Here is a 27,074-nt window from a genome sequence, read left to right on the forward strand (position 1 = left end):
AGGAAGGGGGTCACCGTGATCAGGGGCCTGTGATCCCTGGTAGTGGAAACCTCATGTCACAGCCAGCGACACAGGTGGGAACTCAGGACCACCATGACCACCTTTCCTTTACACTGTCCGCACGCTGGGGACAGTGACAGGGCCCGGGGGCATGTCTTCAGGAGCAGCGGAAGATTTGAATTGAGGCTGGTGACAACGGAGGAGACAACCGCATCTGTTGTACCCGTACGGTTGCTTTCACTGATGCATTAACCACAGGTGAAGAGGAAAAGGCCACAGGGGGCGGGGTTTGCATGAGCAGGGGAATTTTTTTTTCAAAAAAGAAAAAGCATCAATGTTGCAAAGACTTTCCACGATTGCATACCCACCTCGGAAGCCCCCTCATACCACAGGAAGTGCACTGACCATCGCGGGGATAAAAGAGGCTCCGCAGCAGCAGGAGCTCATCCTCTCTCAGCTCAGCCCTGCTCAGCTCAGCTCAGCTCAGCCCAGCCCAGCCCAGCCCAGCAGCACCACAGCCATGCGAGCTCTCGTCCTGGCCCTCCTTGGCATCTGCTGCCTCACCACCTATGTCGTGGAAGGTAAGTCGAAAGGCTGTTCCTGGGATAAGGAACAGATAGGCAGGCAGGTGGGCACACGGTTTGATTTGGACTCAGGTTTTGGCTGGAGGAGAATGCTTTCCCCAAGGCAGGCCTCGGCCTTCCCATGTGCGACATGGGAATGATGACTGTGACTCTAGGGGACCTTTCGGCTTCCAAAGACAGAACTTGGCCCGCTTTTCCTAATCGGGTGATTTGGGGTAAATCTCTTCGTCTCTCTGAGCCTAGACTTAGTTACCTGTAGACTGACTACAATAACAGATACTCTCGTGGGATTAAAAGGAAATCAATCTGAGGATCACCTATCAGATTCCCTCACAAGTGGTGATTTCTTGATTGATGTTAGCTGTCAGACAGTGGGACAACCGTCATGCCTCAGTCGCTTTTGCCTGTGCTGGACCGATCTTGGTAAAGTCTCCAGAGTTTTGAGAGTTCAGGCACATGTTGGGGTGAGGCAGAGGGGGTATGTTCAGGAACAAACTGGTGTTTGCTGTTGACCAGAAACACTGGAAGCTCGCACCTCCCTACGGGGAAATCAACACCACCTTCAAGTTCATGGGAGGATTTACGATCACTGTTCTGAATGCTGCTCCCATTTACAATAAATATCCTGAGCTTGTAAGAAACCATAGGATAAATGCTGACAAACAGACTGATGTCTGATACACGGTCACACAAACCTACAGGAGGCTCCCAGGAGATGGAGCTACCCGGAGCCTTTCCTGTGTGTTCTAGCCATGTTTCCGAAAGGGTTTTTTCCTCCCCACTGTGGCTCGGGACCAGGAGAGACTGTCCTTTGGGTGTCATTCCTGTTGCGGACCGCACACCGCACCCTTTCTGTCCAGGACAAATTCCTGTGAACTGCTTCCTCTCTGGCCCTCGCATTTCAGTGTTTACCAGGAGAGCACCTCGCTTCATTCCGCCCAAGACAGGAGGTCTCCCCACTGTTGGGGTCGCCTCCCTCAGGTTGCTCCTCCTCACCCGACTCCTTGCCGTTTTATTCGTAACGCTATTGGGTTTGCACTGCTCGAAACGACATTTCATTTTTTCGTCTGCCTGGTTTTCCTTGCCAGGTGTGGGGAGTGAAGTCCTGGAGCAGAGAATCTGCGTGAGTCTGACATCCCGGCGCCTGCCAGTGAAAAACATTAAGACGTACACCATCCGGGAGGGGCCCGTGCGCGCAATTATGTGAGTTTCTGTGCCCGGAGCTGCTGCCCTGCTCAGGGGACACGGGTCCACACGGGTGGGGCGAGCCCTGCCCTTACCCAGCAGCCCCCCTTGTGTTCCGTACTCACCGTGCCTTTCCCCAGAGCCACGTAAGGGCTGCGGCAAACACGGGCCGGCCGGATAGAGAACATCTCCTTTCTGATGGAGTTGAGCCGGAAACTCTGATGGAAGCCAGAGGAACACTGTGCCCATTCGGAGGGCTGGGGTCAGGGAGGGCTGGTTCAGGTCAGGCTTTGACCCTGTAGCCACACCCCACCTTTCAGAGGGTGTGTTGGGGTGTGGGTGCCACGTTGTGTCAGTTGCCATATCTCAAGGGAGCCTGTCAGAAACGAGCCCACATGGCGCGGTTCCTTCTCCAGATCCCGTTGCCAGCACAGCGGCTCTTCCCAACACGTGGCCACAACTTTGCCCGGAGAAATCACAGCAAAGTTGTTCAGGCAGTGAGGTGGGCGCATTCAGATTTGAGAAAGGAGCTGATGTGTTGTGACAGGACCAGGTGACATCAGCTGTCCAATTGAGTGAGGGTGTTGGGTAGCCCTGCTGAGAGCAGGAGCCTGGAAGTCGTTCCTCCTTCGTGTTAAAAGAGCCGGCAGAAGAGGGGGGTCTTGTGTATGGTCTCAGGGTTCAGTGATCGCTGCGGGAGCTTCTGCGGCTGGTCAGATCTGAACTCCTGGGCCTGAGGCTTTGCGGATGGGGCTAACGTGGCCTGTCTTTTCCTTATGTGGCAGATTTATCACCAAACGTGGCCTCAAAGTCTGTGCCGACCCCAAAGTCGAGTGGGTGAAGAAAGCAGTGGAAACCATGGACGACAAAAAAAACGCCAACCAGAGCAAGCCCACAGGGACCCAGCAGCTCACCAGTACCGTGGTGACCCGGGTGCGGTAGTGGGTTTGTCCCCTCCCGCACCAGCTCTCCAGCCGATTTCTGTTTATAAGCTCATGGACTCATTAAATTACACCTGGCTTTTCTGAAAGTACTGCCTGTGCCAGATTATTTTCTTGTATTTTTATTTTTCATATCTTTGATATTCATTTAGCTGCTCTAATTAATAAATATTTATTACCGGGAATCGTCCCCAAGTCTATTCATTGTGTACTGGGGCAGGTGGTATGTCATTTACGTTCTGTTTCTGTCCCGACTGTATCTGCCCCCGATGGTGTCTGTGATGGGCGGGGAGTTGGGGCAGTCCTTGCGAGAGGCAAAAGCTGTACTTCTCTGCCCACGAGCCACGGTGACCCCCGCCTTCCCAGTGGGGTTCTCTTCGTGGAATAAGGGGAAACTCCAGCTGTCATGGGGTTCCCCTTCTGAGGGGCCACCATTTAAAGAGTGGCTTCACTCACATGGGACCTGGAGAAGATTCTCTTCTCTCCGTTTCGTTTGGTCTCCTAGGGAAGGAGAAAAAAAAAAGGCAGGCTTGTCCGTTGCTTTATGTGTCAGGGTAGCTTAGGTCAGACGTTTGGTGAAAAGATGTTTTACTCAAATAAAAAACCAATGCTGCCCGACTGGGCGGTAGTCCTGCTGCCTTTCTGTGGTTTCTGTAACGGTCGCCTGCTCTACTTGTCATCCGGGTCATGCTTTTCCTGCCCCAACTCCGTCACCTGGGACGCTTCTTGAACGTGACCACGATTCGCAGTGAAGTTTTAGTTGGATGTTCTTCTGGCCTCTTAACACCGAGACTCATCCTGTCTTGTCTTGTCGTTAAACGGGTGACTCGACTCACGTTCATGGCTCTGCTCTCCAAGGAGCTGGTGATGTCCGTGCGTCCAGTTCCATCCGACTCTTAATAGTAAGGCCCAGCCAGGCCTTGACAGTCTCGAGGGAAGACAGAGTCCTGGCTGATGTCCAGTCCTCAGCAATGTCAAGGTCTCCCAGAGGGTAACTGAGGGCAGTTCACTTCTCATTATCCAGCCAGGGACCAGAGCGGACCTGCCTCCTGGCCAAAGGACGGCCTTCCATCTTTTCTCAGTGCCATTTACCCACCATAATCTCCAAAGCTGGTCTTAAATATTGAGACTAAAAGAACTTGCTTTATGGAAGTGGCGGGGGACATAGCAAAATTGCTACGGTTTCCTGGTCGAATGCACATCTGTGTTTCTCAAACGTCTTCCGGACCTTGGAGGCTTCCAGGAGATGATAATTTGATAAGGTATGTGGAAGGGGACAGGTGTGCACGTCTTGTGAACTTACCTGGTATCAAAAGTGGCGTTTGTGACCCCTCCTGGGCTTTCAACCGCATAGTGAATGTGACTTTGAACTAAGTGACTGGAGGTTTTGAATTCGTTTAGGTAGGACCTGAGTCTGCTAATCGTACCCGTGCCCTGGGTTTCAGTTCAATTCCAAGAGATAGTCTAAGATTGTACGTGTATTTGTCGTAGCGGCCGAGGCCCCTCCCTGGTGTGCCTATGGTGTCTCGTGCCTCCCTTTGACCCGAGATGCACCGATTTGCAGTGAAATTGCTCCTTTGCCTGCCCGGGCTCCTCACGGGCCCCAGCAGTCAGACCGGAAGCTGCTTGTGTGTGCTCCTTTATTTTTCCGTAGCCGTCCTTTTGGATTAAGTTGATTGGGGTAACCTTGGTTAATCATAGTACATGAACTTCAGGCATATGTCCTTATCACGTGGCGCCCATGTACTGTGTGGCGTCTGGCCTCCTTCCATCCCCGAGTGTTTGACCCCCTTTCCCTTCTTCGCTGCCCCTGGGACCCACCATATTGTTTTCTGTATCTGTGAGCTTATTTTTTGTTTGTTTTTTTTTTCAGTTTGTTGCTTTTTGTTTTATATCCCATACGAGTGAAATCAAATGATTCTTACCCTTTTCTGCCTGACTTATTTCACTGAGCCTGGTGGTCTCAAGACCCATCTATGTTGTTGCAAATGGCGGTATTTCATCTTGTTCGTGGCTGAGTAGTATTCCACTGTAAGTATGTACCACATCTTTACCCAGTCGTCTGTTGAAAGATGCTTAGGTTGTCTCTATGTCTTGGGTATTGTGGATAATTCTGCGATGAACTAGGGAATACATATATCTTTACAAATATGTGTTTTCAAATTTGGGGGACTTGTGTATATTATTTATGTCAGCTCCCCAGTGCCCAGGATAGACTGGGGGTGGTGGTAGACTTATAGGATAGACTTATCCTATTTGTTGGATAAATGGGAGAAAGAATATTTTACAGTGTTTTCTTTTATTCTGTTCTTTATTTCTGAAGTTATATATAACACAAAATAAACTGTGTGGATCACAGGTTCAGTTCAGCAGACATTTTTCAGGCCTTCATGTGGGACAGGTTCCGTGTTGCGCTCAGGCAAACCGGGAGATGTGGAATGTCGTTTCTGCCCTGCGGGAACTCGGAGATGAGACCTCGACGTAAACCAGCTGACGGCGCTGGACTCGGCCCAGGAGAGGACGCAGATGTGTCCCGCGACCAAAAAACACAGAGAACAGGACGATAGACTGCATTGGAATGTTCTCTGCAAAGACTTCTGAGTTTATACGTAATTCTAAATTATTTTGATTGATAAGAAATGCCTGGAAGATGTGCTCTTAGTTGGTCTGAAGAAGGATATTGCCCCGTATTTTCTGTTGTGACCAGGAGGTCCCCCCACTGTGATTGTATTGGTGGTGTATTTTATTCTTCTCTGGTTTGATATGATGACACTATCACTGTGATTAAATCTGGGAGAAAACTGAGCAGGAGTGAGACAGACTGTTTCGGTGAAGAGCACATGGGTCGCTGAGAGACCAGCCTGGTCTCAGGCACAGATGTCCCCTAAGTCCTGGCCTCATGAAGCCGAGTGACGGCGTTGGGGTCTCTCTTCCCAGAATGTCGTACCTGGGACTTCCCAGAGCCCAATGCATCCTCTCAGGGTCTTACAAGTTTGAAGATAAAAGTGTCTGAAGACCATTATGGGTACTTCCCACTTGAATTTTTTCTGTGCAGTTATTGTAAACATGTTTTTATTTTATCAAAGGAATACATGAACACAGTCAGAAGTTTAAATGGCACAGAGGGTTCCTGTGAGCACCAAGAACTCCCTGCCTCCTCCCCGTCCTTTCCATTGTCCCTCCTCACAGCTGCCGGTTCTCCTGCAAGTCACGTACCAATATTCGTGGGAAAACCCGTATTTCCTGGGTTGTCGGTTGTTACCTGTGACATGCTCAGCCCCAGCCACCGTCCACCCTGTCTGTGGAATTGTGTGGCTGTTTTCAGCGGGTTGTGGGCAGAGCTTTCTGTAACATTCCTGCCATTTATTTCTTCTTCGGTCAACTACACACAGCGGTTCTCAGCTTTCCATCTCGTGGCCTTGTGTTGCCTCCAGCAAACACTCCCGTGGGCTTGACTCTGTAACCAGCGCTGTTTCATTGCTTTGGGAACGTTGAGACGTTTAATCACCTAACGGGCCTCAATGGCAGACAAAACGATTCGGGATAATGAGTCATTATCTGGGCTGCGAGGGGTGCAGCTCAGATCTGGGCCCGGGGCGGCGTGGCCCGTGTGCGTGCTGCTGCCCACGTGTGATGTCCACACACAGCCGTGTGATCTCTACACACAGTCTCTGCTTCCACGGAGCTTCCATCCTGGTAAAACGTGCCCTCTCTCTTTCCCCAGGATTCCTTCATCTACTCCCTCGGCCGAGAGGTGCTTATTGGGAGCCCGATGTGGCCAGTGAAGACGCCTTTGTGGACCCCGGGACGAAATGGGGAGCTGGATGCCGTCCCTCCCCTCAGGGAGCTCACACCTGTAAGTAGACAATTGCTACGAAGCGTCACATGCACGATGATTGTGAAGTGGAGCAGGTGCAGGGTGTGGACCCCCAGTGCCGCACCCATGCTGGTCTGAGTGTGTGCACAGGGTCAGGAGAGCCCCCCACCGAAGGGAGCAGTCGTTACCCTGAGACCTGCAGGCCACGTCAGAACCCCCCATTCAGGGGGTTCCAGTGCGTTCCAGGTGAAGGGGATACAGCGCCCGGAAAGGCCTGCAGGCAGGAGAGTTCAGATGTGTGAGGAAATGCAAGTGCAGTTGACCCTTGAACAACACAGGGATGGGGGGCACTGACCGCCAGGCAGTCGAAAATCCGCAGGTGACTGTGGGCTCCCTTCACACGTCACTGCCAGCAGCCTCCTCTTGACCGGAAGCCTTGGCAGTAACGTAAACAGCCAACTAACACATGTCTTGTACATCACATATATTCTACACTGTGTTCTTACAAGAGAGTGAGCTGGAGAATGGAGAACGTTGAGAAAATTGGAAGGAGGCCACATTGCCAGCACTTGCTGATAAAAGTCCATGTGTAAGTGGACCTGTGGTGTTTAAACTCGTGTTTTTCAAGGGCCAGCTGGGGTTTCACGTGGCCAAGGGACTGAAGACTGAAGGCGGGACAAAGAAGGGAGGGTAGAGCGAGGGAGGGGACATCACCGGGCCTCCCTCTGCGGGGCCAGTGTATGTGGGTTTTGTGGGAAAGGTCGTGTGGAACGAGACCAGTTGGCTGTTGGGGCCAGAGAGTGATATGGGGCTGGGAAGCCCCTTCCTGGTAGCTCTGGGCCTGGGGTCTTTTGAACTTGGCCTGGCCTGGTGTGGCACGATTCTCCTTTCCTCCTGGGCCTTTTCTGCTTAGCCAGGGCTCACGTTCCTGTGCGTGGCAGCCCAGCTTGGGGTGTGGGCCAGGGGCTTCGGGCAGTGACCCCGCTCACCGGTGTCTTGGCTGTGGGGAGCCAGAGCACTGCCTTGTGGGAATGCCGTAGTATTTGCCTTGTTGACTGGCAAAGCCAAGTTGAATCCGTGGGGCCAAGACCAGAGCCGGCCACCAGGGGACGGAGGAGGCGAAGGTGAGACGGAGGGAACTGGGTGTCGGCGGCTCGCAGACCAGCCTCTGCTGACTTACTCAGCCCCCTGAATCTTCGCGGAGCGCCCCCAGAGGACAAGGGGTGCGGGACCTCGTCTGCCGTCACAAAGTCCGTGATCGTGGGGAGAAAGTGCTGTCGCCAGGGCCTCTCCCCTGTGGCTGTTCCAAAAGGCTCTGCTCAGGGCACCTCTTCTCAGGGACCTTTCTGACTCCCCCCGCCTGGGTAACACCCCTCTTGTGCACCCACCAGCCTGGGACGTGCCTGTGTGTTGGCTCGCGTCACCCTGGAATACCAGCTTCTTTTTCTTCATCTCCTCCCTCACTGAGCAGTGGGAGTGGGGACTGCAAATGGGGTCTCTGAGTGCCTGGGACCAGGCACAGCGCCCGGGGCCTCTCGGGCTTCTAGCAGCTGTGGTGTAGACACTGCACTGTCCACATCCGCACCCTGGCTGTTGTCATGAAAAGACGCAGGACAGCAGATGGGGGCTGACCAAGCCCCGTCAGTGTCAGGAAAGACCGTGCAGAGGAGGTGATGTGAGGTTCGAACCTCCAAACCGGAGGAGAGCCCGCCGGGCAGAGACGCTGGGGCAGAGGGAACTGCAGGATCGAAGGCTCAGAGCCAGGAAAGCCAGGGCACGTCTAGGGCACCGGCTCGATTCCGGGGTGGCCTGGGGGCAGAGCTCGGGGTCAGCGAGGAGAGGGCACCGAGGCCAGACTGAGCCGGCCCTGGCTCTGTCTGGGGGGTCGCAGAGGGCCCCGGGGGGCAACGCGGTCAGGACTGAGGGGTAGAGTCCTAACTGAGGGGACCGTGGTGTCGGTCCAGGCTGGAGGCGGCGGCGGTGGCCTGAAGGGGGGGGCCATGGGGACAGCAGCGAGTGCCTGAGACAGGACTGGAATGACGTGCCTGTCGGCCGGACGTGGGGAATGGGCCCATTATCGGAATCGAGACCACCCCGAGGTTGCCAGCTTGGGTGACCGGTAAGGTTCTAGTCTCATTTCTGGGGTGCTTGCAAACAGACTCCCCCCAAGAGAGTGACAGCGAGGGGAGGAAGAAAGAGGCCTGGAAAAGTAACAAGCTGATTATGGAGTTACTCAGACAAAGGCCCAAACTCCATTTGAACTCCCTTCTGACAGACATCCTTTTTGCAGAGGTGAGGTAACAATAATACGATCTGTGAAACTCTCCCCACCCCCTGGGAAAAAAAGTAACACACATATGGATACAGTATCCACTGGGTGAGTCACTGGGCTATTTTCAGAGGGATTTGTCACTGGGCCGTGGGAGGCAACGGGGAGCAGAANGTCTGCCGTCACAAAGTCCGTGATCGTGGGGAGAAGTGCTGTCGCCAGGGCCTCTCCCCTGTGGCTGTTCCAAAAGGCTCTGCTCAGGGCACCTCTTCTCAGGGACCTTTCTGACTCCCCCCGCCTGGGTAACACCCCTCTTGTGCGCCCACCAGCCTGGGACGTGCCTGTGTGTTGGCTCGCGTGACCCTGGAATACCAGCTTCTTTTTCTTCATCTCCTCCCTCACTGAGCAGTGGGAGTGGGGACTGCAAATGGGGTCTCTGAGTGCCTGGGACCAGGCACAGCGCCCGGGGCCTCTCGGGCTTCTAGCAGCTGTGGTGTAGACACTGCACTGTCCACATCCGCACCCTGGCTGTTGTCATGAAAAGACACAGGACAGCAGATGGGGGCTGACCAAGCCCCGTCAGTGTCAGGAAAGACCGTGCAGAGGAGGTGATGTGAGGTTCGAACCTCCAAACCGGAGGAGAGCCCGCCGGGCAGAGACGCTGGGGCAGAGGGAACTGCAGGATCGAAGGCTCAGAGCCAGGAAAGCCAGGGCACGTCTAGGGAACCGGCTCGATTCCGGGGTGGCCTGGGGGCAGAGCTCGGGGTCAGCGAGGAGAGGGCACCGAGGCCAGACTGAGCCGGCCCTGGGGACCAGCACAAAGGTGGGGTCGCAGAGGGCCCCGGGGGGCAAGGCGGTCAGGACTGAGGGGTAGAGTCCTAACTGAGGGGACCGTGGTGTCGGTCCAGGCTGGAGGCGGCGGCGGTGGCCTGAAGGAGGGGGCCCTGGGGACAGCAGCGAGTGCCTGAGACAGGACTGGAATGACGTGCCTGTCGGCCGGACGTGGGGAATGGGCCCATTATCGGAAGGTGACCGGTAAGGTTCTAGTCTCATTTCTGGGGTGCTTGCAAACAGACTCCCCCCAAGAGAGTGACAGCGAGGGGAGGAAGAAAGAGGCCAGGAAAAGTAACAAGCTGATTATGGAGTTACTCAGACAAAGGCCCAAACTCCATTTGAACTCCCTTCTGACAGACATCCTTTTTGCAGAGGTGAGGTAACAATAATACGATCTGTGAAACTCTCCCCACCCCCTGGGAAAAAAAGTAACACACATATGGATACAGTATCCACTGGGTGAGTCACTGGGCTATTTTCAGAGGGATTTGTCACTGGGCCGTGGGAGGCAACGGGGAGCAGAAAGATGCATCCCTAATGACAGAGAAAGAGGTGACAGAAAAGGTTCTGAGTGGGAATTAAGACGGCCCAAGCGTGACAGTGGGGTGGGGGTGGGGAGGGAATGTGGGGGAGGAGGCCAAAGGGTCGTTTTTTTCTGGTTTTGGGAGGAACCAGTGAGAACTGGGGCAGACCGCCAGGGGCTGAAGGCCGGCAGGGTGACCTGACGTCATTATTTCGGAGGCCAGGAAGGACGCTGCCCCCGCACTTCCAGAAGAAATGTCAGTCAAATGCCCGGGACCTATGCTGATTTCCCACCACACCGCTGTGCTGCCCGGAGTGATCGCTAGGGCTTCGTCCCGAAAATGTGGTTTCCCTCACCAGGGTGGAACTGCTGAGGGAGATCACTGTAAAAAGCTTTGCGTTCTAGAGCCAAGAAACAAAAGACCCCATGGCCAGGCTGAGGGGCTCTTAGAACCAACTGTGTTGTAGGGAAGATCGGGTTTCCATGTCTCCGAAGGCTGGGTTCAGGGGTGGGGGTGCAGAGGTGTGTGAGTGAGGGGTGGTCACGTGCTCGCTCTCGGATGTGGGTGGAGTGGTCAGCGGTCTCAGCTGCTCCTGGATTTGTGTGCTGACGGCCCCCATCCACTCTGTAGGTGACACTGAATTTCTCTGTGCCTCAGGTTGCCTCTCTGTGAACTTGGACCTCCTAGGACGGAAGCCTGAGCCTGGCGTGTGGCGAGTGTTAGCTTTTTGGGTCCCTAGTGGGTGGGAAGGAGAGGATGCGGATGGGAACGGGGTGGGGACAGGAAGTGTCTCCAGGATTTCCTGGACACTGGCATTTACTGGGTGAGACCTTAGTCTTCACATTTAGGCAAAGCAGGGTTTTATTTTCCATAGTTTCTTAATAATTGCATACAGCGCATCAGCTTATGGAGTGTTCTATGGACACTTCTCGCACAAGGGCCTGCATTTAAACAAACAATGCTGTAGTCAGCTGTACTTAGAGAGTGATCAGACCCTGTCCTGTCCCCTCGGAGAGTGATGGTCGTACAGCACATCAGCGTCTCCGAGAAGCACTGTGGAAAAGACCTCACGTGTCTCAGGGCTCCCTCGAGGTCACCTGAGCACAGAACTCCTTTCCAGGTACCGTTTATTACATCCCAGGAACACCGGTGGACATGCATTCTTTAAGACGTGGGAGACCCACGATCTACTCACATCTGCAATCTCGGAAGGACAAAGCCATGACTGGCTCACAGCACTGACGTCATCAGAAAGGCTCGGCCCTCTGGCCTCTCATCTGTTGGCTTGCAGAAGCATGGGGCCCCACTCTGGGAGTGTTTGGTACTCTGGAGTGTGTGTGTGTGTGCGTGCACACATGCGTTCCATGTGCACGCATGTGTTCCGTGTGCTCGCAGACTCTGTGGTTCCTTTATGTGGCTGATCTGCCAGGTCCTTGCCGGCGTCCGCCGAGCACTTGCTGTCAATGAGGTGTCATGCTGGGGACTTTGGGACTGAGCACTTGACGGTTTCTAAACTCACCTCTTTTAGTGGCTTTGCTTCTGTTCTCCATCACACCTGGGGAGCAACCTGCGGGACAGGTAGCCCTGTCCAAACACCCACGGAGACGTTTGATCTGTGCCTAAGGGTCCTCGGTACTTGGTCTCTGTGGGTGTTCTGGGCGGGGCCAAGTACGTGCCCGCCCACTGCAGAGGGATGCTCCGCCTCCTCTGACCTCCTTCTCTGATGGCCAGTGTCCCTCTCAGGTGCCACTCCTGCAGGCAAACACTAATCTCACCTGGTCTCGGACGTCCAGACAGGTCCCTGGGGCTGTTCCACTGATGTCACATGTCCGGGAGCCTCAGGCGTGCCCAGGATGGGTGTCTGTCCCTGCCGCAGACAAGCGGAGCGTGTGTGAGCAGGCTGCTGGCCCCAGACACACAGCCTTGGGCAGGGAACCTGGAGCAGGGATCCTCTGGGTTCTCTGCCCTGAAGGGGCTGACAGGGGCTGCCGAGTTTGCGAAGAAGCCTCACTTCCTCCCTCCGGACAGCATCGTCCAGAGCGAGCTGTGCCAAGAGGCTTTGAGGTGTGTCTGCATCCCAGTGGAGGAGGGGGAAGAGCTGACGGGCAGAAACCGCAGCCAGGAACGCCCCACCTGGGCCACCTGGAGGTCTTCACGGCCGCTGGCCGTGGGCAGCCAGGTGGGCAAGTGTGTATTAGTGTGAGGCCATGACTGGGTCAGTCATCTTCGGGACATCTTTTCCCTGCCGGTTCGAACTCCCTGACGTATGACTTCACTACCATTTTTAAACTTGAGGGCACGTGTTTGGAAGGAGTGGCCTTGGGTCTCAAAGATCGGGATTATTGAAATATTTCAACTGACCGCAGCAGGGGAGTCTGGTGGTTAGATTGGCTACAGCTCCCTGAGACCAGCCACCCTCTGATATTTGCCAGTATTGGTTGTACATTTGGATTGAAACTTATATTTACGTAATCGAATGCGACTATACCACAAAGTCGACATTCCATGGAACACAGTCATGATAACTAGTACAGGGTGTGCTGGAGATGGACCTTAATCGCAAAGTGGGTTGCTCGGTGCAGTTGAAATTGTTCCTTGATGTGGTCGTATCAGTGTGTTCAGGTCACAAAAATTCTCTTAGTTGTCGTGTATGTTTTTGATGTGTGGGTTATATCTCAGTAGAGATTTGGAAGAAGTCATTGCATCATTCACTCTTTTTAATTATGTTTCAGGCTGAATTTTATTAAGACACCGAAGGTAAATTTGACAAAAGTTAGAGGCAGCAGACAGTTTTGAAGGTGAGAGATTTGGGGAGGCTAGACACGAACGACGATAGCTTATTTCTCATCCCAGTCACCTTGAAAAATTAATTTCAGGAGGTTGATACACTATTCATCATGATCACCTGTGTTATTCCAATAATGAATAGCATCACAGCCAAAGATGAAAGATGACGAGTTTGGAAATCTTTTCCCCAGGAACCAGTGAAGTCTCTCTCCATCGATCTTGTCAAATGCAAGATTAACACGCAGAGCAAAAGTGCATACAGATGAAAAGATCCCAGCACACCCTCCTCTCGAAGCCTTGAAAATAAGAGACAAAGCCAGATGCCTCTGTTTGCAAGTGTCCCTTTTAGAACATTTTTTACTTGCGCTGATTCACCGAAGGTTCGCAGCGAAAGGCAGGTGAGGAAGGCGAGGCAGGGAGGTGGGAACCGCAGTGGCGTTTCCCAACAAGACGGAGAGAGAGGGGACTTGGAGCTCAGGTAGGACTCAGCCAGGACTCCCGCCTCTGGTCTCCCGTGTTCTCCAAGTAGTGCGCGTGGAATATTTATTATTTTCATAATGAATAGCTGTTTCAACAAAACACGCCCAAGACCCTTGACTGAGTGTCCATTTCCTCCCTGGCAGAATGGTGTGCGCACCGGGCGCCAGAGACCCCTGAGTCCTCCCTCATCAACTCACATCTGCTCCTCCATCCAGTCCTTCGATTTCTCGGCCTCCGGCTGGGGTGGGTGTTTGCAACCTGTAGGCAACACTGCAGTGACCTGTGCATTAATGTCCGCGGTCAACACACTGGCGAGCACTGTGGGTGTGAAGCTCTGGTGACTCCAGTGGGGCCCCGAAGTACAAGTGTTTTGAAGGTAGAGAAATCGTCCTCGGTTAACACAGTGAAGCCCAGGGTTTGCCGGGAGACGGGGCAGCCCCCCAGGCTCATGAGCAGACACGGTGGTTGCTAACTCCGGTTATTATCGGCAGACGGACGTGGTGGTGTGCGCACACACAGGCAGCGTTTTTCTCATCCTCTTGTTGAAAAGGATGCACGAGTGACTTCAGAGTTTGTGCCGGGTCCCCTGCAGCTGACAGTGGCCACTGGGGTTCACAGCAGGTCTAGGAGGAGGAGCCTTGGGGGTTCCCCAGGAATTTCCTGCCTGGGACTTAAAACTGTTGTCAGGATGGCTATAGGCCAAGGACAGAAGGGCTCATCTCCTTTCTGCTGCCCCCCCCTGCCCCCCCCCCCGCCACGCTGGCGTACAACAGTGAGCCTGCAACACAGCGTCAGCTTTTTCCTGGGCCCTGGCTGAGTCCCCAGCTGGGGCTGCAGGTACTTCCTCTCCCCTCCAGTGGTGACCATGGCGACAGCCCTCAGCCTGGGCTTCTTGGCCACCTCCCGTCTCCTCCAGCTCCCGGCACTCAGGAGAGAAAGTACCAGGGACGATACTGTCGCTCATCTTTCCGAGCCTTGGGTGTGATTCCTGGGGAGGCGCCATCTTTCTGGCTTTCTTTCCACCTTTGGAACTCGCCAAGGGAGAGACACACTTGAGGCTGAGCGGCGGTCTCCAGAATGCTCTGGTCATCCAGGGCACCACCTCTTCCTTCGGTTCCTTTCTTGTCTCCCTGGTGCGCGTTAATACGCTCAGGGCACCCTGAAGCATGTCTGTGAATTGGGAATGTTTCTAAGACAGAAAGGAAGAGATAGAGGAAAGGAAACTATAAAACCTGCCTCTCGACACTGAGATGAGCTGCGACGTGACTACGTGTTTCCTTCTCTCCTTGATTACCTCGCCTCTACAACTTTTGAGCAAAAGCACAGTTTTAAAGGGCGCATCTTTCCTTGGATTGCACTAATGAGTCGCCTGCTCAGTGTGAAGGTGCATGTGTGACGTTCTGGAGGACGAGAGACAGTGATGCATTGGTGTCATCTGTCTTCCGTGTCCCCGCCCTCCTACTCTGAATTTCAGTGGGGTATATGTAACTGCTGGGAATTTTTAACTTTCCCGAAATGTGTTCAGTTCCGCTTGTAGAGTGAGGGGTTGGATTCCTTAAAGCCAAAGCAAATGTGGGAAACCAAGACTTTGCAGCTGCATCTTCTTTGCAGTTGTGACACCGATGTTGCTGACACCCAGAAACTCAAGGAATCGGACGTGGTTTTGAAGGCCACTGACTCTGATTGAAGAGGGAGCAAGATGGAAGAAGCACTGGCCATTGGGGTCTGAACACACGCATTCCCGGGGCACACACACGCACGCACGCCGATCTTTGGGAGCGATCACAAAGCAACCAAAAATATGTGTATAACCTTCTTTCAGAGCTACACGTTTGGGAGGTGGGTTAACGTGAGTTTTCTTTCTGTGACTGCGAATGTGTGCTTTTTTCCTGTGTGGAGTTAGGCAAACGTCAGAGGGATGCGAACCCATGAATGAGACCCTCTTTTCGGATGCGCGTTTGCCGGTACACAGGCATCGTCGGCTCTTCAGCCCCGCGGCGGTCCCGCTGGCACGAGCGCTGGCCTGCCACCCGCACCTGTGAGCGTGGCACCTGCACCCTTTCCCCCGAGGGCTTCCAGGACTCCCCAAGGTCCCCTCAAGCATCCACACAAGTCCTGCCTCTGTCTGCCGTGGTTTCTGCAGCACCAGGGCCCAACTGCCCTGTCAGCGAGGCTGGGGTGCTGGGGGCGGGGGGTGTGCTGAGCCTAGTCCTGTCCCTGTCACCTGTCCCTGTCCCTCTCCCGCCTGCCCCGGTCACCTTGAGGCGTAGGTGGCTTTCTTGGCTCATGATGCTCTTTGGTTGTAAGTGGGAGGATGTGCCCTTGTTCTCGTTGTGCGTGGGTGGGATTGGGGGGGTGGTCCCACAGGAGGACGAGTTGGGCCCTGAGAGGTCAAAGGGGGGGTGAACTGGCATGGACCCGTGCAGGTCCGCCAGGCGGCTGAATTCAGACAAGCCCCAAGCAGCAGTTCTCACAGAGAATGTGGAAACTGGGGCCCCCTCCCACGCAGAGAGCCTGGTCAGCGCAACAGGGTGCCTTTGTCCCCTTTCGGACTCGGCGCCATGCCTCTGCAGGGCCCACTGCCACCTGAGGCCAGGGACGGCCTCCTCCCCACAGGTCCCAAGGCATGGGGCCCTTCAGCAGCGTCCGCACACAGCTCAGGGCTGGTGTGGGGGCTTCTCTCGAAGTTCTCCCGGCTGCCCTCCATCTCTCCACCCCTTTCCCAGGCTCATGGCTGCTGCCGTGAGTCGCTGGATGCAAGCAGACGCTCGGCAGGAGGGATGCCGCCTGGACCCATGTTACGGTTTGTGACTGTCGTCCCCCACCCCGCAAGGCCACCTCTGCAGTGTCACGTGCACAAGAGGACTGAGACCCAACCAGCAGGTATTCGTCCCGCTTCACGAACACGGGTGTGAGGGAAAGCTGGGTCTCCTGGTTTCCCCAGCCTCCACTCCGTGTTCAAGGCCCTGTCACTCCGGTGAGGTGGTGCACTTTCAATTTAGAGTCGCCCTGGAGACCTCCCTCAGACACTCGCAGGCAACTCTCCCCTCGCTTTCTGGGCTCTGGGATTCTGCTGCCACCCCTGGGCCCCACCGGGGGTCCCGGAATTTCCGCGGGGGGCCCAGAGTTCCGAGCGCAGAGTGCAGCCGTGCCTGGGAGATCCACTGCCCTCTCTTCCGCCTCCCTACTGGCAGGGGGTCTCTTTCACCTCTTCCCTTGAACCAGCCACGCAGGGGCTGCCTCCGTTAGCTTTTCCCGAGTGTTCGCAGGACATGGCCCGGATGGGTTCCAGCGCCTTTGCCGTCAGATTCGCCTTCACATGTCTTCCTCTGATAAATGCATCTTGCGTCATGCGGCCACGAAGTTCACGCTCACGGAGAGAAGCAGAGGAAGGAGGCACGCGCGGGGGATGGGGGCAGAGGGCAGACCCATGCGCTCGGTTATCGAGATTATCCACCAACAAGCCGAAAGTGCGCTGTGTGTGCGTGTGTTCTCTCCTGCACTACCCCGCAGCTCAAAGGCGGCGTCTCTGGCTTCGGGATTTTATCTCCCCAGCACGCGGCCCGGGACTCGGTGGGTGGATGCGCCTGCTGCCTGCTGATGCTATCCCAAGCACAAGGAGGCAAGGAAAAGCAAATGAAGAAGTAGATGAAAATTCCCACCCGAACAGCCTTTCTTTTCCAGATGTTGATTGGAAAACAGCGGACATGGCAATGGTGACTCGAGAAGCCCAAGTATCGTCTCTGTATCAGCAAGTTCAGTTCCGTCCCGTCCGGGCTTGCCTCGTTCCTGCAAATTGCTGCTGCACCAGGCGCTGGGGATACAAAGAAAAATAAGACACGATTATAGAGTTGCATTTGATCTGACTGCCTGGGCTTTCTTAGCAGGTCGGGCGTGTTAATACAGTTGGTGATGTGAACACAGATGTATAAGAAATATTATTTTCTTACATAAAAGACTCATTTTTCCAAGGCAGCACCCTAGGAGTCCCGCCTCCTCCTAGCTGGAGAAAGGAAGAACGCCGGGTATGGCGGCGTCAGGGGGCCTGGAAGTGGGAGGTACCCTGTTGGTCTGGGACAGACCTCGCCTGGGCTGGTTAACCAGGGGCAGCTCTGTGTGGCTGCCCCGTGCGGACCTGGGCCCACCCCCAGGGCGGCTGCTCTTCGGACAGACGGTGCCCTGAGTGCACATGGGCGCTGCGATCTAAACCGAGACACGTTTGAAGTCACGGGAGGCGGGCGGGGGGATGTTATTTGTAATCAGGCCGAGAGAGCAGGAGGCACACGCCCGCAAATGTGGCTGCCCGAGCCACTGGCCACTGCATGAGTGAAAGGCATGTGAGGGCAAATTGAACATCAGCGAAGGCGCCTCAGCGCGGGCACCCTCTTCTGAACGAGATCCCAAACCCCGGAGACCCCGAGGTAGAGGCGGCGCCCTGACGCTGCCGAGTTCGCAGTCAGAGTGAGGCCGTGTCCCCGGGATAACGCTGCCCAGGAACTGTCCCCCCGCCTCCCGATCCCAGCGGTCGCAGTTTTCCGAGCAGAAGCTCTACTGTCCCCAGGTCTGGAGTTGTTCAAACGTTTACTTGGCTTTGAGCTGATGTGCGGGGAAAAAAAAAGGACACTATTACTTGGTGTTTTTCTTTTCATGGGACATTGAATCCGTGAGTGATGTTGAGGATGGGACGCGTATTTAAGTAACTTCCCTGTAGGCTAGTCTAATAGTATTATACATTATTATTTTTATAAAGCTGTGCCTGCAGACTTGTGTAGGTAATTTTAAGAATACAGGGAAGATGCACAAGAGAAAATTTGATCACCCGTAAACCCATCCCTAGAGGGAAAACGTTTCGTGTGTTCCTAGTTGGGTGTTTCAGATGGGTGAGATCACTCTGAGCATGTCATTCCCCTTTCCCTCTTCACCTGCTGTTATGACACGTCATGGCTGCAACACCTCCAGTAACGAGGACACGTCCTGTTTATGCATGCTGATACGCGTCATGTAATTTCACCCGTGTGACAGTCTGATGAGGGAGGTGATTTTAGTAACATACTCTGCAGATGAAGAAACTGGGAAGCGAAGGCTGGGGCACTTTTGCAAGGTTCCCCCGGAACGAAGAGCAGACCTTGGGGTCGAACCAGGTCTGGGGGCCCCCCGAGCACGGGTGCGAACCCACAGGCTGTGTCGGCCAGGATTTGGTTTTGAAAATGGAAGCCACTGTGAGGGCTTCCCCAACCCCCCCCCCCAGGATGAAGGGGTTTCATACAGAGAATGTAGGACTCATACAACCTTGTGCACCCCCCCCACGCCCCCCCCCCCAAGGAAGGGAGCCACAGGAAGGTCGTAGAAGGAGGAACACGGACGGCAGGGATGACATTGTGGCTGAGCACAGCTGGCTGCAGCGCCCGGGAGCCACTGGCAAATCCCGGGGCTGCCCCTGCAGATACCCACCCTCATGCCAAAGCTTCTGCCACCACTTGCTGCTGCCTGGCGGACCTCTCAGAGTACGGCCCCCTGGGATATCTGAGCAGACACCTACCCTAACCCTCGGGGACAGCCTCTGAGGACAGAGAAGATACCTAGATGGACCGATCACACAATCTATGTGGGTTAAGAGACAAACACACTTTACTTAACCACTCCCCCCACCCTTTCTCTATTCAGGTCAGTTCCCTCCTCTGTGGCAGCAGATGAGACAGTGGTAACTCAGACTTGGTGGCTCCTGTGCCCACCTGTGTGCATCCTAACCGCGTCCTGTTTGGGCTTCCTGGGAACTCAGGTGAGCTCGCAAAGGCCCTCCCTGCCTCAGGCCTTTGCTGTGCTTGCCAGCTGCACAGCCACTGGGGGGCAGCATCTCCCCACTGCCACTGCAGCAGAGGGGCCCCCTGGGCATCTCGCCCTACCCAGGGCTCCTCCTCCCCCCAAAGCCACAGACCCCCAGGATGACAGAGCATGTCTGTGCTGAGCCCAACGAGGCTCCTCCCAGGCGTGGAGGCCCCTGTACTGAGGCCTGTGCTTCTGTGCTGAGCACTGGACACAGCTTTCTGCCCTGGCCCCATCCTTGGAGCTGGCTCCTCGGCCTTTGTGGGGGCACCCCTCTCCCAGGGGACCCGCCTGTGGGCCTGCCTTGGAGCCAGACGCCTCACCGCCTGTTCCATCACCCCCATCTCTGTTGCTCGGTGTTGCAGCCGGACTTCCCTCTCAGAAGCTCTTTTCTCAGCAGAAATCGGCTCGTGCAAGCGGACTCCAGTTAACTCCTGACATGTCACAAGTACTTACTGTCTAAAGCGTCAGGCTCAGGCGCTGTCCCTGTACCCAGGGCGACAGTGACAATTATGACGTTGCTCTTTGTCCATGTGCTTTCCTTAGAGTCCATGCCACAAAGAATGGGCTTATGTACGACACAGAGGATACATTGGCCATACGTATTGGCCCATTGTTTCCCCAAAGTACCAATTTATACTTTGACAGGCCAGTAAAGTGCCTCTCCTTGAACCCTGGCTCAGTGCGCCCTCTGCTGGGTGGGATTTTATGTATGTCTGCCCGTGTGTGTGTATGTATGTATGTACCCGTGCATCCATCCATCCATCCACACCTCCACTCAGCCACCCATCTCTCCCTCAGGCTGCTTTGCTGGCCATGTTAAAGTGAGTCAGGACCCAATTCTCTCTCTGACTATGTCCTTGAGGTCCCCAAACACCAAACCTTCCAAAAGAGTGAGGGAAGTGACTCCCCGATATATTAGTGCGCCGATGGTAATTGCGACACTGGTAAAGCGCTGAGCGAATGCAAAGTGTTCTCCCAGAGGCGTGGGGGTGTATCGCCAATGAGTAGGTTAAACCGAAACACCAGTGGTTTAAACCAGGTAGGCGCTTTTATCTTACTGCAGCCGAGTCAGGCGTGGAGCAGCCGAGGCCGGTGTGGGACCCACTGGCCCCGGTCCCTTCCCCGTCCCCTCCCCTGTCTGCATCCACACCCACCCAGCGGGGGAGGGGGGGACAAGGGGCGGGACAGCTTCTGTCCAGAGACAAAAGTGGTCCGTGTGCCCCGTTCTGTTGCACAGAAGGTGGTCATGTAGCCAAACTCAGCGGCAAAAGTGACTTGCAATTCACTTATTCCCTGGACTGTCCATGTTCTTCTTTTACAGGGAAAACACAATACTTTGGATAATAGCCCGTTGTTTTTCCTTCTTTTAATTATAGTTTGCTTTTGGGTGGCTCTGGCTTCTCCTGCTTTGCTTCCTTCCTTGGCCCAGCCTGTCTGTCTGTCTGTCTGTCTGGCCACTAACTGATTGAGAATAGTCAAATGCAGCAGGTAAGTTGTGAGCCTGGAAATTTGCCCCATATCCTTTCCTTGACAAAAGAAAGAGGAAGAAAATGTACTAAAACGTCAGGAAGCCAAGGAAGATGCTAAGAGAGAGGAGAGAAAGCAAGTCTCGGTGATAAGCATCTCAGGTTCCAGCGANCCCCCCCCCCCCCGTCGTCCACAGTACAAAGCCTCGCTTGGACCGGCCACGAGCTTTATGGAAGAATGCACACCGGTGGGCCCAGGGCAGCTCACACACGCAGAGCTTCCTCTTGGGGTTGTATTTATCTCGTACAATGAGCTCATCAAGTACACATACAACAGCCAGAAATGACGATAGTATAATTCCATGCGTTGCCGGCCAGAGAAGTAAAGCTTGTAACACAAGTTTCATGCACGAGAGACCTTAGGCAAAGAGCAGGTGCCGGCTTGAGCCCTGGATCCCGGAGGTCGGAGTCTCTGCTCCTCCTCCGTAACCGCTCGGCAAATAGTCTTTCTGTGGCCCGACTGGTCGGCTCAGATGTCTCCATTTAGTGTCCACCTTGATGTCCACCTTTCTCCCCCCTCTCCTGACCCCACAGACGTGCCTCGTGTACTCTGTTCAGAAACGCTTTCCGAATGAAGCAGTCCGTGTGCAGCTGGTACATGATGAGGGACTTGGCCTTTAAAGCACTGATGTGTTGAGTTGCGGAGGGAGCACTGGTACCCGGGCCCTCAGACGGCCTGCTCGAGGTTCAGATGCTGGGCTGTCAGGGGTTCAGGCCCTGGAGACTCCCAGGTCAGCGGGTCCTCAGGGGCCCCCAGCCGGAGTTGCTGCTGCAGCCGGTTAGCCCCAGGGCGTGGCCGGTCCCCACCCCACCCCAGTTCTGGGTGTCTGGCCCTCATTCCGGCTGCGGGGTCCCTGTAGGTGTGTGCACTCTGTCAGAGCCTGAAGAGGGATTTCAGTTCTCTCCTCGGCATTCAGGGGGCTCTGTCCCAGAGCAGACAGTCCCACAGGGACACACATAAAAAATCCAGTGCGTTGGACCTGATGAGTCCCAAAGCCGGGGCCAAACGTGGGCTAGGCTGGGAACTCAGACCGAGGCCATCCTGGGGACTGCTGACCGGGTTCTGCCCCTGTCACCACACGGGAGGACAGAGGGGGCAAGGACTGTCTTCTCCATTTCAGAGGGGTGGGCAGGTTAAGTGCCTGCCCCAGGTCACACGGTGGGGACCAAGGTGAGCTCCTCCCTGCTGCCTGCCTGCGGGAGACCCGCGCCCGACGCCCAGGAAATGCCACACAGAACACGGCCGGGACTATTCTGGGGTTCAGCTGGGCGGATGTGGGGTTGCCACCTGGCTGTCCTGGGCACAGAATCTTTTTTTTAAGGGCTTACACCCTTCCAATTGGCATAAAAAGAAAAGCATAGCTGAAGATTAAATGTTCAGAACAGTATCAGCCCATCAGTTTTCTGGACGCCTGCCCGCGGAATTCAGTCCTGTTTCAATCCCCGGTAACAGAGGTCCACGCATCAAATTTCCTAGATGTTGGTCCAGAGGTGCCATCTTCCTTGCCTCCCGTCAGACAGCAAGTGCTGTCTCCTGTCATTAGAGAAGGAGAGAAATTCCTTCCAGTCCAGAGCTCAGGCCGCCAAGAAAAAGCTGCTTTGTCATTGTGCCCTCATCCCTGCTTTGGGTGACCACACCGCCCCAGTCTGCCCGGACGTCGCCGTCTGAAAGTTCCCCGTCCTGTCTTTAACCCAGAGCAAACTGGGGTGGGGGGTGGTGCTGGCCCCAGGCCCCGACTTTCTTCATTGGCTCCCCTCCCTGAGTCCGTGCCTCCTCCAATCCTCTATTTAGGCCTAATTTTTGCCAAGCTGACCCAGCTGCTGCAGGGCACTTGTCATAGAAAGTCGCAGTCCTGTGAAGTAGCCCGAGGAGAGGGGGAGGGGTCAGGCACCCTGGGGTCCAGGGGAGCCCCCTTTTCCTGCCTCTCGGGGGGCATGCATCCAACCCTGCATGTGCTCTGTCCTTACCATGTCCCACGAGGAGGCCCCATGGAGGGGAAGGGCCCGGGCTTCCTGTGGGAGAGCGAGAGGCTCGGGAACGGGAGGGAGTGGCCAGGGCTGGTCAGTGGTGAGAGGAGGGCAGGTTGGCGACACTCCTCTGCCAGCAGGAGATGGGGACGACCCCAGCTTTCCCAGGGAACATTCTCCCTGTGCCCAGGGTGCCATGTCCTAGTGGAGCCGGGTGGACGTCCGTCAGTCTGGGCGGTCACGGACTCGGTGCAGACTGGTGTGTGCTGGCCAAGTGTGTCTGATGACTCTGGCCGGCTTTCCCGGGCCTTCTTCGGGTGACAGGTTGGCCCGGCAGGTTGGAGCAGGCGCTGCAGCCTGCACCCAGAGGCCCTGTCCCAGGAGAGTCCCCGGTTCCTGTGGAAGGAGAGCTGTCCCGGGGGTGTGACCGACAGCTCCTGTGTGTGGGGGGGCGGCGGGGGGGGCAATCAGTAGCATTTCAGACTTTACAGTTTCCCCAGGAGCTTGGATAACCGAGAGGATGACTGCACTGTGTGTGTGTGTGTGTGTGTGTGTGTACATGCGCTTATGTAAGCCGTGTGGCAGCCGTGTGGGGGGATGGGAAGACACGCGGGGGCAGGGAGAGCTGTGCCGCAGTGCGGATTGCAGCGTGGAAGCCACGTGGGAGGCAGAGCCAGCAGCAGGGTGGAGGACGGAGCTTCAGCGGTGTCCTGGGCCGCAGAGCCCTGATCTGGCAGTGCTCAGGGGCGGGGTTGGGGACGGTGGGAAAGCCGCCTTATTGGGACTTGTTTGGGACGATGGGTAGGGGTGTGCTGCGTGGGAGGGAGCAGAGGAGGCCCAGAGAGAGGCAAAGGCCGGAGCCTCAGAGCTGCCTGGCAGGGGAGGGATTACAGGCCCCTGTAACCCAGCCGAGGTGTGATTTCTCCTCCTGGCTTCTCCCCCAGCTTCCTACTCCCTTTTCATCTCCTCCCCCTCTCTGGCTCTCCTGAGCCCCGCCCACAGCTGCCCACCCCAGTGCCTGGCTAGGGGGCTGCTCAGCAGGCAGGCATCCCAGCTGAGCAGGCTCCCGAGCTTGCACCAGTCAGCTGGCTGCAACCCCACACTATTTATTTGAGGTTACTCTGCATAAGGAAGTGGCTAGGCAGGTCTTGTGGGATGAAGGTGAGAAATAGGAAGAGGGCCCATATACATACCCCCCCGCCCAGGCCAGGGGAGAGTGCTGTGGGCTTGCTTCTGCAGGTTCCAATACCTGCCGGCCCTTCCCTCTCGCGGCTTTCTGCTGTGCAGCGGCCCGGGGCTGGCTTGTCTTGCTTCATCTCTGCAGGTCTGATTGGGTTTTCCACAGGGCAGCGGCCAACAGCACATCTATCCAGCATCACTGGGTTCACCGCCCTCTCCCGCTGGGAGAGCGCGCTGTCCTTCATCACCAGGCAGGCCTGGGGACGGGTGCTGGCGTGGCCATTTGCACGCTTTGTGTTAGTTACTGGGCAGACAACTTCACTCACCGTCTGTTCTCTCCTCCGTGAAATGGGGCTTAAATACAGCGTGGTTGTAGGGACAGGGCCTGAAATCAGACAGCCCGGGGTTGGGTACAGAACCCACCACCACTGGCTGTGGGATCTCGGGTGAGCACCGAACCTTCCTGCACCTCCATTTCTCCATCTGGAAAGTGGGGGGGGGACGATCGTACGGGGCTCCGGGGGCTGCCATAATGACTAAATGGGGTAGCACGTGCACAGAGCTGAAAGCGACGGCCAGCACAGGATGAGTGCCGCACGTAACACGGGCACCGTGGCAGTTCCTTCACGCTGGCTGTGAGGTGTGATTCAGACCACACGTGTCGAAGTACCTGCAAAGTGGACATGAATACAGGGGACCGTCCCCATCCTCTGCCTGCCACAAGCGAGGGACCACCAGGACAGCCCTCTGCACTGACCCCTGTGCCGCCTCGTCCAGTCCGATGAGGCAGGTGACTTCCCCCCTTCAGCCTCTGTCCTCCCAAGAAGGTGGGAGCAGGCGCTGATGTGGAGAAGGATTAGTAATGACACAATAGCTCTTAACATTAAATAAATCGTGACGCTAAAGTCAATTTTCCGAAAGGGGAAACTCATGACTCACAGGCAAAGGGAGAGGGAATCGGTTTCAGACATTGTATTTAACCCATGCATTAATTAGGGATGAGTAAGATGCTAAAATCTGTTCAGGGGAGAATTTGAAGAACGCACACACACACACACACACACACACACAAAGTCAGGAAGGCTGAGATGAATTTGCTCATCGACATGGAACTGGTTGGTTGTCCACGGTGCCATAAAGTGTAATATTTGAAGCACACTTTTGTACAAGATGGAAATCAGTCACGTCTCTGCCGACAAGAGTCATTTGCATTTCTGTGAACAGGACTGTTTGCTGTGCTGTGGGTTGTCTGGAACTCGCCTCCTGTTCTGTAGAGCCCCCAGGAAGGTCCCCGATGGTGACAGATCAGTCAGGAGCTAATGTACCTGTGAAGCAGGAAAGAGGGGTGATTCGAGTCAGCTGAGTGCATAAAAGGAGGTCGACCTGCGCTGGCGACCTTACCCTGCCCGGCCCCTGCTGTTCCTGGGACCAGGACCACCTGCGCTGGGTCGGAGGTGAGAGCTGTCCAATTCCAGGACAGCCGATGTCACCGTGCAGAGAGCCACCCCCGCCGTGGCCTGATGACACCTCTGCAAGAGACGCTGTACCCGTGGGAGAGAAATCACGCCGCAGGTCCCCGGGGGTGGGGTGGCAGGAGGAGAACAGAGGACAGAGGCCCCCTGTGGTGTTGTGGACGCTAAGCCACTGGGCTGCAAACTGCCGTGGCTGTGTCCTTACTCCCTCCTGGTGCCCAAGTCCAGGAGCCACATTTGTGTCAACACGCTGAGTCCCGTGAAACAGGAGACTTTCCCCAGCTACGTAGGGTACCATCGAGGGCCAGGAGCAGTACTGGGAAGCAGCCGGAGTAAGACTCCTCGGAGAGTTCGCGCAGGAACTCAAGGCCACGTTGGGTCCTCGCGGGGAGCCGGCCGTGTTTCTCAGAGCTGGGTCCAGGGGGCTCCCCAAAGTGCTTACAGGCACTTCGTGTGTTGCCCCCCCAAAGGGCTGAGCATGAGGACATTTAAACAACCGGTGGGCCACCGTCTTCCTCGTCTCTGTTTCTTGGCGGGGAGACCAGCCAGTTGCTCAGAGGCACCACTGGGAGGGAGGCCGGCGGGAGAGAAATGGCGACCAAGGGGTCCTTGGCTTGTGACACTGGGTGACATCCACCACAGAGCTTCTCCGACCCCTTCCAACTGGGGGATCCCGGGAATGCGAAGGAAAACGGTTGCTTCAATCTAGTATGATTTGTTCGTGGGCTGGCGAGGAGATGGTGTCCCGCCTGGTCCACCGGAGTCTGTCTAAGGAGTGGGGACAGATGGTGGGGGAGCTCGGGCTGTTTCTGGGTGTTATCACCCAAAGAGAGCGGTCAAGTGCGGACGAGCCTTGTCTGCCTCACTCTAGCGGAGGAGTTCATGGTGATGAAGGGGCGTGGCAGATGGACGTGCCTTGTGGCTTCTCTGTCCACGGGCAGCGTGGTGGGTGGAGAGCCAGGAGACACACCACCCTGAGTCCTGAATCGATGCCACCTGCCAGGAGTGGCCAAGGGCTGCACTCACGAACCCTCCTCAGTCCCCTGGCCCAGAGGTGGGGCCAGGGATGCCGCCACCCCTCCCCCTGCCCTGTCCCCCTCGAAGATGAGCGTCGTCGTGGCTTTCCCCAGAGTGCACCTGCCCACAGGCACTGCCAGCCTGGAAGGGCACTTCAGGGCACCTCGGATCTGGCAGCTCTGGGGAGAGAGCCGCCCTCTTCGCGACCTTCAGTCTAAATAACTAGAGCCTCGTCCTGTCACGAAACAAAGCAGATCAGGGCAGCACGGGACAGAATTAGAAGCGGCCCACCAGGAGGTCAGGACTCTGCCAGAGGAGGACTCTGCCGGAGGAGGACCGCGCCACCGTACCCTCCCCTCAACGACAGGGGACTGATCACTCACAGGCGCACCTTCCCCCCCCCAGCTGCATTTGTTAAAATAGAAAATGGACTGTCAGCAAAGCCCTCTCTACCAGGCAAATCACCCCAGGATGAGGTCCTCGTGCACCGCCTTCCCTGACAGGAATCATAAATGAACCGCGGGCCGTGGCGGCTGTGGCTGGGCGCACACTCAGGGCTCCTGCATCCGCCCCAGGAGAGCCCCCAGGTCCCCACCCCCGTGCCCGTGCTGCTAAATTTAGCCCTTCCAGCATATGCACGGTCTATATTTAGTGCCTCCCATCGG

At 55.8% G+C, this 27,074-nt stretch overlaps 1 protein-coding gene across 1 annotated transcript; it reads left to right on the plus strand.

Annotated features, from left to right (window-relative positions):
- The first annotated feature begins 329 nt into the window (after positions 1 to 329).
- On the plus strand, positions 330 to 2,862 carry LOC118979109 (lymphotactin-like). The gene is made up of 3 exons (XM_037035039.1): positions 330 to 581; positions 1,673 to 1,787; positions 2,555 to 2,862. Exons 1-3 carry the CDS (start codon positions 335 to 337, stop codon positions 2,709 to 2,711), a joined length of 519 nt encoding a protein of 172 aa, XP_036890934.1. The 5' UTR covers positions 330 to 334; the 3' UTR covers positions 2,712 to 2,862.
- Positions 2,863 to 27,074: the final 24,212 nt, after the last annotated feature.

This window comes from Sturnira hondurensis, unplaced genomic scaffold (genome assembly GCF_014824575.4).
Source record: "Sturnira hondurensis isolate 20B ecotype Veracruz unplaced genomic scaffold, ASM1482457v3 Scaffold0022215, whole genome shotgun sequence".
NCBI lineage: Eukaryota > Metazoa > Chordata > Mammalia > Chiroptera > Phyllostomidae > Sturnira > Sturnira hondurensis.